Source organism: Amphiura filiformis, chromosome 6 (assembly GCF_039555335.1).
Source record: "Amphiura filiformis chromosome 6, Afil_fr2py, whole genome shotgun sequence".
Lineage (NCBI taxonomy): Eukaryota > Metazoa > Echinodermata > Ophiuroidea > Amphilepidida > Amphiuridae > Amphiura > Amphiura filiformis.
The window spans coordinates 18,851,795-18,872,268 of record NC_092633.1 but is presented as its reverse complement, the minus strand read 5'-3'; the positions used below and the strand labels follow the sequence as shown (position 1 = coordinate 18,872,268).

The window sequence follows — 20,474 nt, the reverse complement described above, 5'->3', positions numbered from 1 at the left end:
ACAACCACAAGGATTTATTTTTAAATCCTTGCAATTTAGAGTGTATTCATTTTAATTTATTTACTGAACCATAAAACATGTTTTCGAATATGTGACACCTACTAAAATCGGGAGCTTTTTGATTAAATTTCGTGCAAAAGTTACACACAAATTAATGCATAAAAAACATTAAAAGCCTATGTAGAAAAATGCATATTTTTGTCCAAAATTCATAAATTGCTGCATTTCTTAGTGAATATGATAAAAGTTAGCATAACTAATCAGTCTGTATTCCAAACTTTAAAACAAGAGAATTGATCGATTTTGATCGAAGTTGTTGGGAACCCTGTATTAGATATACCCCGGGATTATACCAAAGTCATGTACTGCAGATAATTATAGTTTGTTATATTTTCTTGCAACCCCCTATCCCCAAGTCTATTATTTTGGTCTTCTCATAAAGTACTCAAACTTGGAATATGTATATTTGGTTCCCTTCAGAAACGTCCCCTAAAACGACGGGAGAATAGTTGTAAATCAGCTGAGATGATTCCTCTTCTTTACTTTCAAATTTGTGTTGATTTTTACGAGCTAAGAAAACAAAACAAAAACATGAACATACAAATTAATGGTTGACAAAGATATTTTGATTTCGTACCGAAAGCTTACAAACATACGCTTTTAAGTATTAGAAAACGATTATTGGGATTAAAAAGATAAAAACCAACAATAAATTACAAATAGGCATAAAAATTAGCAAGCTATTATTACAAATAACATATAGACAAACAAAGTCAAAAAGAAAACGTAAATACACCTGACAACCACCATAAACAACCGTATAGCCGCCGAGGCATGCAGGTGGGGCAGAGTCCCACCCGACAAAAAATGAAAGAGAAAATTGCACCTCTGACAAAAAAAGTGAAAGAGAAAACAGGGAAGGCAAAAGAAAAGGCAAGGGGGCAAGGAGCCCGTTTCCCACCAAAATTCACACAGATTATGGGTCAAAATAGTGTAAAATATCACATTTTTGCGCATATTGTCCCAATAAAGTCCCCTTAAAGCGCGGAGACTTATGTATGCTGATACCTTCGTTAACGAAAAAGTTGGCCATTTGTTGCGATGCTCTGACTGCTTCAAGAGAATGTGGAACCGTACGACTTGTTACCCAAACGAACTGGTTAGCCTCAGGGTGCCACTGCGTAGCATAAATTGGATATTCGTAGGCTGAAAAGTGAAAGATTCTTAAATTTACAAAACAATTCTTTGTATAACTTGACATACGGTTTGTTTATTTGAAATATTCAAATATCTTTTAATAGAGGAATCGTTTTTCAACCCTTCAAAAGTTGTCCCATTTCCAAAAACAATAATATTTCTTTGGTAAAAAATAATCACATTTTCCAAAAATGATGCTTTTAATATCTTCACCTGTCCGTGATCGCTCAGTCACCCATACAACCACCATTCAGTGTAAAACAATGTTTCTTTGAAATTAATTTTGACATAAGAGGTTTTCTTTCAAGTTTTTAATCAGTTGTTTTTAAAAAAATGATAAAAATCACTTGGGAGGAGAAATGAATTTAAACAAACGGGTGAACATTTACCTGTACTGGGTAGGTTGAAGCATCTTGCATCTTGGATATATCTGGCCACAAGAGAATGGCTGAAGTTGAATTAGCTGGATGCTGACATCCAACCTCTTAATTTAACCAATCTCTGATGGCCATCTCTTCTTTGACTTGTACGCCTTTATCCAAGAGAACAATAATGCTCTAGATCTTTGCAACCGTTTCAGTCGTCTACCATAAGTGAATTTTACATCTGTTCTTGCCAACGAAAGAAGTAAGCACCACAATACAAACCTTATTTCTACTCCTTATAGTGATTCTATACCATTTTGAAACACCGCGGTTGAATTAAAACTTCAAAGAAACCCCCATTAATGGCAAAATTCATGTCAATGAATCATCGTTTAATTCGTTTTATACTGAAAGATGATTGCATGCATGACTTAGTTATCGGGCACATAAAATTAAAGAAAACAAAAATATAATTAAACCAATCAAAACGTCATTGATCACGTTGATATCAAGAACGTTACATTACACGTATAGGATGTTGAAATTTTTTTCTGAAAGCATCACTTTTGGAAAATGAGATTATTTTTGACCAAAGAAAAATTATTTTGTAAAAGGGAGGACTTTGGGAGCAAAAAGATTCCTCTGTTCACAGGTTTTTAAATTTTTCAAATCAACAAAATGTATGTGAAGTTATTCATATGGAAGTGCAGTGTTTAGTAATTTTAGGTGGGTGGGGTTACTTTTTAATATAATATAATATAATATAATATAATATAATATAATATAATATAATATAATATAATATAATATAATATAGTATAGTAAATGACGCCACGAACATCGAGAATGTTAGCTATTTGTTGTAACATTAACATAAACCTACCTTCCATTGTCGAAATAAACTCGACCCCTTTATCGTCAAAGTTAGTGGACAGAATACGATAAAATTTGGTGAGTTGGGCGTTGCTACTAAAATTCTGAAATTATTAAAAATTGCACAAAATCACAATTTATTTATAGGCCTACTATACTAAAAACACATGGCTCTGAATGATGAATATTAGCACGTCTCCCCCCCCCCCCCCAAATGGCTTCGGATATATGGGTCAATATCAAATTCTCTTGCTCGTACATTAGGCATATATAATACTAATCATAACCCTAAAGAGCGCCAATGAATGTGAATTTATAATTCCCAATATAAATTTACGATGAATTTCATTGGGTAAAATTGATCTTAATAACCCAAGCTATACCGTATACCGGGTACCCGCGTACCCAGGAGCCCCTACCTTTGTCGTCATACTCCAATTGTGCCGATTTGCTGTTATATTCTTGAGCACAAGAGTCTGAAGTATACCGGAAGGCATGTTATCCGGACTAAACAAGCGACTGGTTCTGTAATCTAAATTATATAGCTATCATATTAAAAAACAAACAAACAAACAAACAAACAAACAAAAACATGAAGTAATTTAATTTTCTTTTCTATCTTGTTATGTAAATTTATAAGAGAATGGAGGGAAGAAAATAGAGACGACATAAAGATAGAGGTATAGGAAAGATATATAAAAGGGGTGAGGCGTAATCTCTACCGCGTTCTCACCTTTGTGCAGTACAAGTGGTAGATTAATTTCAGTTGTGTTGAAGGTGTTTGCTAGTAAGTCTTTCCCGGCAGTCAATTGAGACAAGAGTTCAAGTCCTTGGCATGTTCCCCATATTGGAAAATAATCATCATTTTGGTCAAATTCCTACAAAAACAAACAAAAATTATTAATGTAAGTTATAGCATAAAAAACCCAAAAAAAAAAAACCCCAAAAAAACAAAAAACAAAAAAAACACCAAAAAACAAACAAACAAACAAAACAAAAACAAAAACGCAATGATTTATTGCTACTGACTTTTAAAAATGGATAGATCGTTTCCAGAAGCGCGCCGTTTACTAGAAAGACAACATTGCTATACTGACTTTTAGAAAATGAGCATACCGTTTACTGGAAAGACAGCATTGTTAATGACTTTTTGAAAATGATCATGCCGTTTATAGGAAAGACAACATTGCTACTGACTTTTAGAAAATGAGCATGCCGTTTACTGGAAAGACAACATTGCTAGTGACTTTTAGAAAATGAGCATGCCGTTTACTGGAAAGACAACATTGCTAGTGACTTTTAGAAAATGAGCATGCCGTTTACTGGAAAGACAACATTGCTACTGACTTTTAGGAAATGAGCATGCCGTTTACTGGAAAGACAACATTGCTACTGACTTTTAGAAAATGAGCATGCCGTTTACTGGAAAGACAACATTGTTAATGACTTTTTGAAAATGATCATGCCGTTTACAGGAAAGACAACATTGCTACTGACTTTTAGAAAATGAGCATGCCGTTTACTGGAAAGACAACATTGCTACTGACTTTTAGAAAATGAGCATGCCGTTTACTGGAAAGACAACATTGTTAATGACTTTTTGAAAATGATCATGCCGTTTACAGGAAAGACAACATTGCTACTGACTTTTAGAAAATGCAGTTTAATTTGTACATATCAAATGAAACACAAAATTATCCCTGCAGCTGAAATGGGATCGCCCTCGTGAGGTCACAATTGGGTGCCTTGTTTGGTCGGTGGCCATTTTGTTTGCTAATGCCATTCTCTGTCAGTTTTTCAGCAAGAACGGACACAGAAATTTTTTATTCAACTATAAGACAATGAATAGGCCGTCACAGCTTACAAAAAAGTGGGTAGTGGTGAATCCAACGGATGTGGATACAAAACACATCAAGGATACCTCGAATATGAACAACTGGAAAGAAAAAAAGCAAGTAAGCTTATGCACAAATCAATTGTAGTCCCGGCCCCCCAGGGGCCGGGGATAGCGGGGACCTACCCGGGGACTTGGTCGGGGATGTAACAGCTCAATGTGTCCCCGCAGTGCGGGGACGTAGCGGGGGCCATATACGGGGATGTAATGTCTCTCAGGAGGCCGGGATCTACCCCGGGAGTGTACCCGGGACGTAATAGAAGAGTACTCACAACTGTGCCGGGTCGTATGCGGGGGAAACACTCGTCTGAGATAGCAATTTACCCGGGGAATACACATTTCTCGATAATTTTGTTTTGAGCTCGTGAAATACAGGCGATCGCCATTTGGTTCATTTCCTATCAAAATAGGAGCACCGATTCGTGTGGTTTCGTTTTGCAGACAGTGGCAGACAACACAGCCAGGGTTGCCATAGTAGGCCTATGATTTTTCCGTATTTCGTACGGAGGAAATGGTCAAGAATACGGGAGTACGGATAATGGCTTTTTGTCCTTAAGTACGTCAGTTTTTCAAAAAGTTCGATATGCATTAAAAATATTAAAGCCTAGCTATTCAGAGATTTTTACTGCTCGTATTTGGCGAAATACAGACCTGCACTGTCCCCCAGTCCCGCATTCCATGCAAAGTTTAAAAAAAACGGGACGTGCCATATTTCCGTCATTAATGAAAAATATTAATGAGCATGCACAATCCGAAAACAATGTCAGAAACCGATCTTATAGGCCTAATTTTTTGCACAAATAGTGCTATAATGCATGTTTATAATGAAAAATATTAATGTACATGTGCATGCAAAATCCGAAAGTCAGGATAAAATATTTCGAAAACTGACCATCTTGTAGGCCTACATGTATTAAATAATTTGTTTTATTTGTATTTTATGTGTATTTTTTTATTTTAATCATCTAACTGCTACATATTAAAGAATGGGCCTATACAAGATGATTTCCGTTATTATTTTTCATTAACCATCTTAATGCTACGATAGGCTATGTCTTCTACAGGTATTTAGTTAACTATGTAGCTATATGGTGAAAAGAATATTTAAGCCTATAACTTTTTATAAGATGGTTTCAGAAATCATTTTTGCTCATGACTTTGGCACATTGATATTTTTCTTAAACCATAAATAAATAAAGAACTCCATTTCGGTTTTTAGGCCACATGCCAATTGCCAAATCAATGATGACTGTTCACGATATTAAACTGGTGCCGATATGGTGAAATTTCTATGCACTCGAATAGTAAAATAGTTTGGCGGAAACCCACATTTATCCGTCATTTGAAGCTGGTTCTATCATTTCTATACAGACAATTTAAGTAGTGTTAAAAATATTTTGATCATCAACGATAGACACAATATATGCGGTGTGAAGAACTATGGTAATCGGCAAGTTGATGATGTTCTTGCTCGACGCAATCACGAGATTGAGAGCCTGTCCCGGACCCTTAGGGCCGGGGAGTATGCGGGGACTTCGAACATGGTGCCCGGGGCTAGGGGGCGGGGACTTGGCCGGGGATGTACCCCGGGATGTACACGAAAATAGTGCCCCACCCTGCGGGGACTAAGCCGGGACTGTACATGTTTGTAACAGTTTCCAAAATTACATCCCCGCGTAGGTCCCCGCTATCCCCGGCCCCTGGGGGGCCGGGACTACAATTGATTTGTGCATTACAGGTTACAGCACATCACACCACATGAAATGAATTGTGACGGTACAATGAACAGTCCGGAGTTGTTTGTATAACTCGATAAAACTTTCGTGGTCGATTGTCTAAACAGTGATCCGAGGAAGTCAGGCATGTATGAGTACTATTGATTGGGATTGCCGGACTGGTGGTATGGAATAATTCTAATGTGTTGAAATGTTGGAGGCGAGATCTTAGCGCTATTACATTTGTCAGAAGAGAGACTACATTTATCCTATGCTTGTAAGCGGTGGCAACAGCCGATGGCCAAATAGAGTATTTGTATTTTGCGTCAACAGTGAATAAACACGGTGAGAAATTTGCTTTCAAAATTGTCAAACGTGGTCGTCTACATGTATACATGTATGTACATTATTAATGGTAACATAGACCACTGAATCACGGTAGTATATAGCCGGGGGGGTCACTGGGTTATCAGGGGTTTTTGAACTCATAAATATTTATAAATCATGCAGGTAGTGGAATGGAAAATGCGTGAAATTAAGGGAAAGCAAAGTTTTGAACCATTTCTATGTTCATCATAATTATATTAGGCAGTCTGAAGGAACACAATCTGTTTCTGTTCTGGTTTGAAATTGAAAGTGGTTCAAAATTTTTTGTTTTGAATTGGAAAATCTCTCTTGGTATTTAATAGCCATATGAGTGAAGTTAGCACATGTTATCATCATGGGGTGGACACGTGATGCTTTGTCTTGGTAAAATTATAATAGGCCTAGTCATATGAGGGAATTTAATCGTCATTTTCAAAATTTGCATCGCAATCATCATGGCATTGGACACGTGATGCTCACTCTTGGTATATAAAAGCCATAATTTATGAGTGAATTTAATTGTCAATTTCAATCTTTTGGCAACATGGTTCAAACATTTTGTTCTGAATTGGAAAATCTGTCTTTGTATATAATAACCATATGAGTGATTTTAATTTCAATCCGTTTAGCGCAATCATGATGGGCGTAGACACGTGATGCTCTCTCTGGGTAAAGTTATAATAATAGTCATAATATGAGTGAATTTCATGGTCAATTTATCGCAATCATCATCATGGCCGTAAACGCGTGCTTCTCTCTCTTGGTATATAAAAACCATATGAGTGAATTTAATTGTCAAATTCAATTTTTTTTAGCGCAAGCATCATGACGTGGACACAGGATGCTCTAATTTTGGAAGCCATCCGGGTTTCCATTAAAACGAATCACAACAAAAAAAGAAGTAACTTCAACGCTGTCGTCTATGTCGTCTATGAAAAACAAAACGGCCTTTAAAAATAAATAGATAAATAAATAAATTTTTAAAAAATGAATAAAAAATGGATTTAATTATATGTTTTTTTACATTTATTACAAGTTCAATCCAAGGTTGTCGGAGTTCAAATAGATTAATAAAGGAGTTGAATTGTCGAATATATTGGATGTCATTTATAGACAGGCATGAATTATACACAAAGTAAAATGGCTTTGCTGGCAGAATTTGCTTCTCTTTTTCTGTCTTTTAATTCACTGCAGGTCATGTGGTTACTTCGAGACAGGTGGTAGAAGGAGGACATCTTGCGGGATCTGCAACAGAAAGTCGTAATTACCATGCCTATGACAGTGGATGGAGTATATTTTGAATCGTAACCTGGCTCGATGGGGCGGAACGATCTTAGTTAGAGCACAAGTATGAAGAAAACGGTAACTTCTCTAATGGTGAAATTTTATTGTGTATAACAGCTAACTACATTTAGAGCATGTACAGATAACGAAGAATCTTCATCTACATTAGATACAGTGTATCCTTGAAAGAGAGTATTGTTGCACCTTAATATGGCGAGGAAGCGAACCAAAATGCAAGTGGTGAACGGGAAGATTATATATTATACAGTTCTTCATGCGAGTAAAAATAGCATAAGCAAAGCTCTGTATGCTAACAAGTCCAAAAAAAAAAATGCTTCTACGAATGGAGCTGCAATAAAGGATAGAGGAAGATCATTCCATAGTTTGATGGAAATGCTAAAATTTATTTTGTACCACTGATTGGGCTTATATTATTCTTGGGCAATATGTCCATGTCAAATAATACAAGAAACAGATGAAGGAAGCGGTGGATGTCAAAAATGCTTCTACGAATGGAGCTGCAATAAAGGATAGAGGAAGATCATTCCATAGCTTGATGGAAATGCCAAAATTTATTTTGTACCACTGATTGGGCTTATATTATTCTTGGGCAATATGTCCATGTCAAATAATACAAGAAACAGATGAAGGAAGCGGTGGATGTCAAAAATGCTTCTACGAATGGAGCTGCAATAAAGGATAGAGGAAGATCATTCCATAGCTTGATGGAAATGCCAAAATTTATTTTGTACCACTGATTGGGCTTATATTATTCTTGGGCAATATGTCCATGTCAAATAATACAAGAAACATATGAAGGAAGCGGTTGCAGGAAACTGCAGAATTATCTTGGTGTCATCAATGGATCATTTTAGTGATAAAATGTCATACATTAAATGCTGAAGCGATCTGAAGGCAATTGAAGTAAGTGGATTTATCTCGGAGTAGCTAATTAACCAAACTCGTTGCTGCATGAATTATCTTTTAGGTGTCATAGCACATCAGACAACTTGACTTTTGCTAGTTGGAGAAATAACGGCAAACTTTTGCTAGTTGGAAAAAGAACCCCAAATTCTATGGGGTAGAATTCAAATTGAAGTGAAATATTGCTCATCATATCAAACTTTTATAGATGTTCATCTTCATAAAACAACGGAAATTCGTGTATTTGCAGATAGGGTGCGCAGGTGCAGAGTCCGAATAAAACTTATTTACTAGGGGAAAAATTATTCATCAAGTAAATTATTGCAAATTGGCAATGCTTTCAATCAAATTACCTTTTACACTATACTTTTGTCACCTAACTATTCTCCGACACAGGTTGGGGGTAGTCTGTTAACATAGGCAGAAGGAAATGCATATAATATATTACCTATTGTTAATGGCTAGTCGAGCGGTTATTACCAAATTTTTCTGTATCTATCAAACAAAGACTGGATCTTCATTATCATCAAGTTAAGCATGTGTGTGATTAAATGTGGTAATAATTGTATCTATCAAACAAAGAGAATAATTTGTCATTAATTGAATTACAGTTTCATCTATTATGGCATACTTATAATTTCACCGCCTCGTAAGTTTCGCTTATAGACTGTAGGTAGTTACTATCAGAGGCATAAGGATATGCATATAACATATTACATATAGTTAATGGCTACATTGAGTAGAGGATTATTATGAAATTATCAAAACAAATTCATGGTAAATGATTTCTTATTCGTATCTATCAAACGAAGTCCAGAACTCTTGTACATTATTATTATGTTTTCATGGTTTTAGTATAGTAAGGTGTGTATATGAGTTCTATCATGCGTAATTTTTATGTATACTATTTTGTTCAGCATGTAGGCCCTATTTTTTATTTTTTATTTAGTGGGTGTATTTTAATATTCTGTGCAGCGCCGCGCTTTGAGGATGTTTTTTACATCGTGGGGCGCTTTATAAATCCATGTATTATTATTAAATTGCAGTTAAATTAATTCACGGATAGACCAGGGGTAGTCACTTAAAGAAGCAAAAAGAATTTCATATAACATAATTAATGTACATTGCTACTGACTTTTAGAAAATGAGCATGCCGTTTACTGGAAAGACAACATTGCTAGTGACTTTTAGAAAATGAGCATGCCGTTTACTGGAAAGACAACATTGCTAGTGACTTTTAGAAAATGAGCATGCCGTTTACTGGAAAGACAACATTGCTACTGACTTTTAGAAAATGAGCATGCCGTTTACTGGAAAGACAACATTGCTACTGACTTTCGGAAAATAAGCATGCCGTTTACTGGAAAGACAACATTGCTACTGACTTTTAGAAAATGAGCATGCCGTTTACTGGAAAGACAACATTGCTACTGACTTTTAGAAAATATGAACATCGTTTACAGGAAAACGTTGCTACTGACTTTTAGAAAAGGAGACCATCGTGTATAGGAAAGACAAGATTGCTACTAACTTTAAAAAAATGAATACATCGTTTCCAGAAAAGACAACATTGCTATACTGACTTTTAATTCAATTTCAATTCAAGAAACATTTATTTCACAACTTCAAAAACACATGATATAATGACAAATGCCAGAATAAGCGAAACAATATCATACAAAATAATTTAGGCAAGTAGTCTATCCGATAACAAGCCCACTGCTGATAGTCAAATGCGATCACGGTAGAACAAACAACAAAAAACTTTTAGAAAATGAATACATCGTTTCAACAACAACAAAAAAAAAAAAAAAAAAAAAAAAGACAACATTGCTACTGACTTTTAGAAAATGAACATGCCGTTTACTGGAAAGACAACATTGCTAGTGACTTTTAGAAAATAAACATGCCGTTTACTGGAAAGACAACATTGCTACTGAGTGTTAGAAAATAAGCATCAGGCCGCTTGCAGGAAAGACAAATTAGACATTTAGAAAATAAGCACACAGTTTACCTGCAAACAAAACATTGCTATTGATAGGCCCCTACCGTCCACATGAAAATACAACATTGATTGTAATTTTTTTTATAAATTGAGTACATCGTTTACAGGAAAGACAACATTGTACTGACTTTTAGAAAATGAGCATGCCGTTTACGGAAAAGACATCATTGCTAATGACCTTTTGAAAATGAGCATGCCGTTTACTGGAAAGACAACATTGAGCATGCCGTTCGTAGGAAAGACAACATTGCTACTGACTTTTTGAAAATGAGAAATGAGCGCACCGTTTACTAGAAAGACAACCTAGCTACTGACTTTTAGAAAATGAGCATATCGTTTACGGGAAGGACAGCATTGCTAATTACTTTTAGAAAATGAGCATGCCGTTCGCAGGAAAGACAACATTGTACTGACTTTTTGAAAATGAGCGCGCCATTTACTAGAAAGACAACATTGCTACTGACCATGCTGACTTTTAGAAAATGAGCATACCGTTTACTGGAAAGACAACATTGCTAGTGACTTTTAGAAAATGAGCATGCCGTTCGCAGGAAAGACAACATTGTACTGACTTTTTGAAAATGAGCGCGCCATTTACTAGAAAGACAACATTGCTACTGACTTTTAGAAAATGAGCATACCGTTTACTGGAAAGACAACATTGCTATTGACTTTTAGAAAATGAGCACGCCGTTTACTGGAAAGACAGCATTGCTAGTGACTTTTAGAAAATGAGCATGCCATTCGCAGGAAAGACAACATTGTACTGACATTTTGAAAATGAGCGCGCCATTTACCAGAAAGACAACATAGCTACTGACTTTTAGAAAATAAGCATGCCGTTTACTGAAAAGACAACATTGCTATACTGACTTTTAGAAAATGAGCATACCGTTTACTGGAAAGACAGCATTGCTAATGACTTTTAGAAAATGAGCATGCCGTGTACTGGAAAGACAACATTGCTACTGACTTTTAGAAAATGAGCATGCCGTTTACTGAAAAGACAACATTGCTATACTGACTTTTAGAAAATGAGCATACCGTTTACTGGAAAGACAACATTGAGCATGCCGTTCGTAGGAAAGACAACATTGCTACTGACTTTTTTGAAAATGAGAAATGAGCGCACCGTTTACTAGAAAGATAACCTAGCTACTGACTTTTAGAAAATGAGCATATCGTTTACGGGAAGGACAGCATTGCTAATTACTTTTAGAAAATGAGCATGCCGTTCGCAGGAAAGACAACATTGTACTGACTTTTTGAAAATGAGCGCGCCATTTACTAGAAAGACAACATTGCTACTGACTTTTAGAAAATGAGCATACCGTTTACTGGAAAGACAACATTGCTAGTGACTTTTAGAAAATGAGCATGCCGTTCGCAGGAAAGACAACATTGTACTGACTTTTTGAAAATGAGCGCGCCATTTACTAGAAAGACAACATTGCTACTGACTTTTAGAAAATGAGCATACCGTTTACTGGAAAGACAACATTGCTACTGACTTTTAGAAAATGAGCACGCCGTTTACTGGAAAGACAGCATTGCTAGTGACTTTTAGAAAATGAGCATGCCGTTCGCAGGAAAGACAACATTGTACTGACATTTTGAAAATGAGCGCGCCATTTACTAGAAAGACAACATAGCTACTGACTTTTAGAAAATAAGCATGCCGTTTACTGAAAAGACAACATTGCTATACTGACTTTTAGAAAATGAGCATACCGTTTACTGGAAAGACAGCATTGCTAATGACTTTTAGAAAATGAGCATGCCGTGTACTGGAAAGACAACATTGCTACTGACTTTTAGGAAATGAGCATGCCGTTTACTGAAAAGACAACATTGCTATACTGACTTTTAGAAAATGAGCATACCGTTTACTGGAAAGACAGCATTGCTAATGACTTTTAGAAAATGAGCATGCCGTTCGCAGGAAAGACAACATTGTACTGACTTTTAGAAAATGAGCGCGCCGTTTACTAGAAAGACAACATTGCTACTGACTTTTAGAAAACGAGCATACTGGAAAGACATCGTTGCTATAAGGACTTTTAGAAAATGAGCATTTGCAGGAAAGACAACATTGCTTATACTGACTTTTAGAAAATAAGCATACCGTTTACTGGAAAAACAGCATACTGATGACTTTTTGAAAATAAGCATGCCGTTTACTGGAAAGACAACATTGCTACTGACTTTTAGAAAATATGAACATCGTTTACAGGAAAACGTTGCTACTGACTTTTAGAAAAGGAGACCATCGTGTATAGGAAAGACAAGATTGCTACTAACTTTAAAAAAAATGAATACATCGTTTCCAGAAAAGACAACATTGCTATACTGACTTTTAATTCAATTTCAATTCAAGAAACATTTATTTCACAACTTCAAAAACACATGATATAATGACAAATGCCAGAATAAGCGAAACAATATCATACAAAATAATTTAGGCAAGTAGTCTATCCGATAACAAGCCCACTGCTGATAGTCAAATGCGATCACGGTAGAACAAACAACAAAAAACTTTTAGAAAATGAATACATCGTTTCAACAACAACAACAACAACAAAAAAAAGACAACATTGCTAGTGACTTTTAGAAAATGAACATGCCGTTTACTGGAAAGACAACATTGCTACTGAGTGTTAAAAAATAAGCATCAGGCCGCTTGCAGGAATTAGACATTTAGAAAATAAGCACACAGTTTACCTGCAAACAAAACATTGCTATTGATAGGCCCCTACCGTCCACATGAAAATACAACATTGATTGTAATTATTTTATAAATTGAGTACATCGTTTACAGGAAAGACAACATTGTACTGACTTTTAGAAAATGAGCATGCCGTTTACGGAAAAGACATCATTGCTAATGACCTTTTGAAAATGAGCATGCCGTTTACTGGAAAGACAACATTGCGCATGCCGTTCGTAGGAAAGACAACATTGCTACTGACTTTTTGAAAATGAGAAATGAGCGCACCGTTTACTAGAAAGACAACCTAGCTACTGACTTTTAGAAAATGAGCATATCGTTTACGGGAAGGACAGCATTGCTAATTACTTTTAGAAAATGAGCATGCCGTTCGCAGGAAAGACAACATTGTACTGACTTTTTGAAAATGAGCGCGCCATTTACTAGAAAGACAACATTGCTACTGACTTTTAGAAAATGAGCATACCGTTTACTGGAAAGACAACATTGCTAGTGACTTTTAGAAAATGAGCATGCCGTTCGCAGGAAAGACAACATTGTACTGACTTTTTGAAAATGAGCGCGCCATTTACTAGAAAGACAACATTGCTACTGACTTTTAGAAAATGAGCATACCGTTTACTGGAAAGACAACATTGCTACTGACTTTGAGAAAATGAGCACGCCGTTTACTGGAAAGACAGCATTGTTAGTGACTTTATAGAAAATGAGCATGCCGTTCGCAGGAAAGACAACATTGTACTGACATTTTGAAAATGAGCGCGCCATTTACTAGAAAGACAACATAGCTACTGACTTTTAGAAAATAAGCATGCCGTTTACTGAAAAGACAACATTGCTATACTGACTTTTAGAAAATGAGCATACCGTTTACTGGAAAGACAGCATTGCTAATGACTTTTAGAAAATGAGCATGCCGTGTACTGGAAAGACAACATTGCTACTGACTTTTAGAAAATGAGCATGCCGTTTACTGAAAAGACAACATTGCTATAGGCCCCTACTGACTTTTAGAAAATGAGCATACCGTTTACTGGAAAGACAGCATTGCTAATGACTTTTAGAAAATGAGCATGCCGTTCGCAGGAAAGACAACATTGTACTGACTTTTAGAAAATGAGCGCGCCGTTTACTAGAAAGACAACATTGCTACTGACTTTTAGAAAACGAGCATACTGGAAAGACATCGTTGCTATAAGGACTTTTAGAAAATGAGCATTTGCAGGAAAGACAACATTGCTTATACTGACTTTTAGAAAATAAGCATACCGTTTACTGGAAAAACAGCATTACTGATGACTTTTTGAAAATGAGCATGCCGTTTACTGGAAAGACAACATTGCTTCTGACTTTCGGAAAATGAGCATGCCGTTTACTGGAAAGACAACATTGCTACTGACTTTCGGAAAATGAGCATGCCGTTTACTGGAAAGACAGCATTGCCACTGACGTTAAGAAAATGAGCATGCCGTTTACAGGAAAAACAACATTACTAATAACTATTGAACGAGTTCACGAAATATAGTTCTCCCATACTATACCTTAATGGATCGTTGGTAGAAATAGTCTGAAACTTTTCCTATTGGAGATCTTAAAATAGTATGTTCATTCTGTACACCACCAGGAATTAACACTCTATGAAAACAAATTGAGAAGCTCCGAATTCATATTATTATAATATTGAGTCCAATAACAAATGATATACAAGAGTATAAATGACACTCGTATTAGGAAATGGATGTGACTCGGCTTTGATAAGTGCCAATGTGGGATTAGCGATAATATAAAGTATTGCGATACTCATTTTATGCTTCTCGTAGGCCTAATTTGTCATGTTTAGAGGACAGTTTACGTTCATTTACGCCCTATCCCATATAATTCTGTTTAGTCCTTCGGACAAAGGAAATAATTTTATATTGAATAATAGACCATTAATTGTTTGCGTTTTCCGTTGCGACAAACGTTCTCTGATGCGATTTTCTCTTTTTCGCTGTGATTTGCTGTTCTTCGCTGCGATTTTCTTTTTTTTTTTGCCATGATTTTCTGTTGTTCGCTGCGATTTTCTGTTTTCGCTGCGGTTTTTTGTTATTCGCTGTGGGGTTTTATTGTTCGCTGCGATTTTCTGTTATTCGCTGCGATTTTCTGTTATTTGCCGTGAGTTTCTGTTATTCGCTGTGATTTGTTTTTATTCTTTGCGATTTTCTGTTTTTCGCAGCGATTTTCCGCTCAAATGATTGGCAAGACTCTGTTCTTTTTGGTGCTGCATTCGTCGCCACGGAAAACACAAACAAACATGTTTTGTCTAAGACAATATAGAAACACATTTTTTTATCATCATGGATAAGAACAAAGTAAACTTTTAAGTTTTAAAATTATTTTCTTTGTAGGCCCTAAATCCTATCTACAGAAGATAGCAAGCAAACCAAAAAACATGCAAAATAATAATTTTCCTAAAAACATTGCCTAACACGCGTTCTAGATGATGATTCAGTACGGCGAATCTGAGGATTCAGTGCGCAAAACGGTTATAATTGGCCGCGCGCTTAGAAAAAAATAGCCAATAGGCCGAATGCAGAGCTATAAAGAAATGTTAAAATGAAGAAGCTGACCAAAATTTAAAATGGCACTTATATAGCAGAGATTATCAGGAACATGAAGGAACAAATAAGAAACGAAATAAAAATCAAAACAAAAACAAAACAATGATGATTCAGTACGCGAGAAATTACCTTTTGACTCATAAACTCGCCGTAATTGCTATCTTCAGAAGATAGTAAAATAATAATCATTAAAAAAATCATTAAAAATATAGAAAAAAGTAGAGGTATTAAATTACCTTTTGACTCATATAAACCCGCCGTAATTGCTATCTTCAGAAGATAGTAAAAATAATAATCATTAAAAAAAGCATTAGAAATATAGAAAAAAGTAGAGGTATTAATTATTTTCTTTGTAGGCCCTAAATCCTATCTACAGAAGATAGCAAGCAAACCAAAAAACATGCAAAATAATAATTTTCCTAAAAACATTGCCTAACACGCGTTCTAGATGATGATTCAGTACGGCGAACCTGAGGATTCAGTGCGCAAAACGGTTATAATTGGCCGCGCGCTTAGAAAAAAAATAGCCAATAGGCCGAATGCAGAGCTATAAAGAAATGTTAAAATGAAGAAGCTGACCAAAATTTAAAATGGCACTTATATAGCAGAGATTATCAAGAACATGAAGGAACAAATAAGAAACGAAATAAAAATCAAAACAAAAACAAAACAATGATGATTCAGTACGCGAGAAATTACCTTTTGACTCATAAACTCGCCGTAATTGCTATCTTCAGAAGATAGTAAAAATAATAATCATTAAACAAATCATTAAAAATATAGAAAAAAGTAGAGGTATTAATTACTTTCTTTGTAGGCCATAAATCCTACCTACAGAAGATAGCAAGCAAACCAAAAAAACATGCAAAATAATGTTCCTAAAAACACTGCCTAACACGCGTTCTAGATGATGATTCAGTACGGCGAATCTGAGGATTCAGTGCGCAAAATCCCAGGGCAAAACGGCTATAATTGGCCACGGGCTTAGAAAAAAATAGCCAATAGGCCGAATGCAAAGCTACAAAGAAATGTTAAAATGAAGAAGCTGACCAAAATTTAAAACGGCACTTATATAGCAGAGATTATCAGGAACATGAAGGAACAAATAAGAAACGAAATAAAAATCAAAACAAAAACAAAACAATGATGGTTCAGTACGCAAGAAATTACCTTTTGACTCATATAAACCCGCCGTAATTGCTATCTCAGAAGATAGTAAAAATAATAATCATTAAAAAAATCATTAAAAATATAGAAAAAAGTAGAGGTATTAAATTACCTTTTGACTCATATAAACCCGCCGTAATTGCTATCTTCAGAAGATAGTAAACATAATAATCATTCAAAAAAGCATTAGAAATATAGAAAAAAGTAGAGGTATTAATTATTTTCTTTGTAGGCCTACACTCCTATCTACAGAAGATAGCAAGCAAACCAAAAAACATGCAAAATAATAATTTTCCTAAAAGCATTGCCTACCACGCGTTCTTGATGATGATTCAGTACGGCGAATCTGAGGATTCAGTGCGAAAAATTCCAGGGCAAAACGGCTATAATTGGCCGCGCGCTTAGAGAAATAGCCAATAGGCCGAATGCAAAGCTATATAGAAATGTTAAAATGAAGAAGCTGACTAAAATTTAAAACGGCACTTATATAGCAGAGATTATCAGGAACATGAAGGAACAAATAAGAAACGAAATAAAAATCAAAACAAAAACAAAACAAGATGATTCAGTACGCAAGAAATTACCTTTTGACTCATATAAACCCGCCATAATTGCTATCTTCAGAAGATAGTAAAAATAATAATCATTAAACAAATCATTAAAAATATAGAAAAAAAGTAAGAGGTATTAATTAGTTTCTTTGTAGGCCATAAATCCTATCTACAGAAGATAGCAAGCAAGGTTTTTCTCCGGGTGCTCCGGTTTTCCTCCTGCATCTAAAATCGGACTTCTTTCCATATCCCTATCCCGCCCTCATATCCGGATGGCATCCCTTGAATTTAGTAGCCTCTGAGCACTATTGGGATTAGCCTGGCTTCGGCCGAATGTTATAAATAAAAAAAAATAAAAAACCAAAAAAACATGCAAAATAATGTTCCTAAAAACATTGCCTAACACGCGTTCTAGATGATGATTCAGTACGGCGAATCTGAGGATTCAGTGCGCAAAATCCCAGGGCATTAGAAATATAGAAAAAAGTAGAGGTACTCTCTTAAAAATATTTTATATACATGTTTTACCCGTTGATTGATTCGTAAAATTTGTCGTAATACAATTCCGTTTGGTTGATAAGAACCGGCACAACTCTGGCACCAGCAGATTCCACCCACTTGACATACCGAACTTCGAGGTCGGCTTGATTTGGTGTGCCAGATTGGTTCGTCTGTGCATCTTCTCTGGTCTGTGTTAAAATGCCTACAAAAAATACAAAGACTCTCTGCTGAAAGCTTATGTTGTGACGATAATTTGTCTTTGCATAACTTCATATTGATTATATAGTGCCGCAAGCCATTCTCTTCGAATGGAGCTAATCTTGATTTTGCAATAGATATGCCCTTTAAAAATAACACTTTTGCAAAAGTTCATTCTACAAATCATGTACTTTAGAAACTTACTTGATTTATTATTGTGAATGAGTTATGTATGTTTTACAAAAGTGTTCTTGTTTCAGCCATCTTTACAACATAACTCAAGAATCATAGGACCTACAAAAGTATATCTGTGATATTTGAATTCTTCTACACACTCGCTATGAAATGATTAATTGCAATTTTTGCCAAAGCTCACTACCATTCGCAAGACGATGTGAACTACCAAGTACCAAATCCACCTAAGTGGTAGCCACTTACCTATTATTGGTCGTTCATTTAACTTCAATTGAGAATCATTCGGCGAAGACCTTGATCTTTTCAGCTTTGATGGCGAAAGCTCAAGTCGTGAGAACAATTTACATGTATTGGATTCATCAAAGAAACACAAATAATCTTCTGACCTTAATCTCAATTTGTACGATAAAAAGCATAGGCACACCGTAAGGGCAATGAAAAAAATTGAGACCGTAAGTTTGGATGTCCCAGACTCCTTGAAGATAGTAACAAACATTTTGTATGATACATTTATGTAGGCAACGAAATAATAACATGTAGTGATGTAGGGTCTAATGGTGTGCTTTATCTACATGTACGTCATGCAAAATGATTGTCTAACGGGTTTCCGGGGATTGCTATAATCATGATAATTAAATACATATGATTATGAGGGTCTATGATCTCGCAATAAAAGGCTGCAATTATACAATGTATGCACAGTAAACGAATAATTTTTGTATGGTACTCTAGCTTTACAATTTCAATATTTTAAAGGGTAACCCTGAACTCAAATCAACAATTCATTTCGTTCGTTTTATTTTATTTTTAATTGGATGATATGAACATTCTGGTGAACCTACAGTAATTTTGCTATTTAATTTTCATTTTGCTCCATATCTCCCAAGTTTTTCAAACCAAAAGTTCCACGCAAGTTTAAGGAAACGGATAGCAACGTTTGGACAGTATGATGATGATATCAAATAATTTTGATATTTTTTGTGTGTAATTCGTGATATAATAAACTTTATGGAAAATCATTAAAAATTGATATTATTTTATTTTTAATAAAACACCTAAAAAATTTAGGTCCTTTTAGATAAAAAATGTATATCTTCAATATGAAATGTCAAAGTTTTCAAATGATGGTCGAAGTTTGTTAAATATCAAAAAAAAAAAAATTAATAATTTGCCATAAAATTTGTATTACATCGTGAATCAAAACTATTTAATATCAGGATTCATCAGAATGCAATTTGATATGTCCGATGTGCTCTCATGTCCCACAAAAATACTGTGCAAACGTTACTATCTGACGATGAACAATATCAAAAACGAATTGCCTTTGTATGAAGGCAGCCCTATATTGAGGAGCTGTGCAATATATATTCCCCCCCCTCTAGGCAAAAAAGGAACCAATTTTTGACTGATCAAAATGGGGGGTGATTTTTGAAAGTGAAAAAGGGGGGGGGGGGGGTAAGATTTTTGGCACGTTCATAAAACAGTGCATAACTGTTCTGATGTAAAATTTCCTGCTAGCTACACTCGCATTATTATATCCAGTTCCAAAGTTTTGCTGTGCAAAAAAAGGTGATTTTTTGGCCATTTTGAAATTTACCCACACCAGGGTACAGCTAATTCTTGCACAGTCCCTAAGTGTATAAGGGAATTTATAAATACCACCCATTTGAGACTGATATCTTACAGGGTCATGTTTTTAATCACAACTGAGTTATTTCATAATATGAGAGGTCTTCAGATTTCGGCGTCAAAATTAAAAGACTATCGCTTTATAGCACCATCTGCTACTGGAAGTAAACCGCCATGCCCATATGGAATTCATTGTCCCGGGATCTACAAAGATCCGGTACTTGCCATGAACAGTTTCCGATGTATTAATTTCAGGGGTTGATGTATATGTGCAAAACAAAA

General features: G+C 35.4%; 1 protein-coding gene across 1 annotated transcript; it reads right to left on the bottom strand.

Moving 5' to 3' along the window:
* Positions 1-330: 330 nt before the first annotated feature.
* On the bottom strand, positions 331-19,106 carry LOC140155100 (gamma-glutamyl hydrolase-like). Its single transcript, XM_072177801.1, has 8 exons — positions 18,807-19,106; positions 18,198-18,372; positions 14,893-14,986; positions 3,169-3,313; positions 2,855-2,967; positions 2,446-2,539; positions 1,069-1,206; positions 331-570 (listed from the first exon to the last, which is right to left on the bottom strand). The coding sequence occupies exons 1-8, from the start codon at positions 19,057-19,059 to the stop codon at positions 446-448; spliced, it is 1,137 nt and encodes a 378-aa protein (XP_072033902.1). The 5' UTR covers positions 19,060-19,106; the 3' UTR covers positions 331-445.
* Positions 19,107-20,474: the final 1,368 nt, after the last annotated feature.

Coding starts and splice junctions, on each gene's coding strand:
- LOC140155100 (XM_072177801.1), bottom strand. CDS start 19,059: ATGTTTGTTACTATCTTCAAGGAGTCTGGGACATCCAAACTTACGGTC. Junction 14,987..18,197: donor TTTTACGAATCAATCAACGG/GTAAAACATGTA, acceptor TTGTTTTCATAG/AGTGTTAATTCCTGGTGGTG. Junction 2,540..2,854: donor ATTGGAGTATGACGACAAAG/GTAGGGGCTCCT, acceptor TAATAATTTCAG/AATTTTAGTAGCAACGCCCA.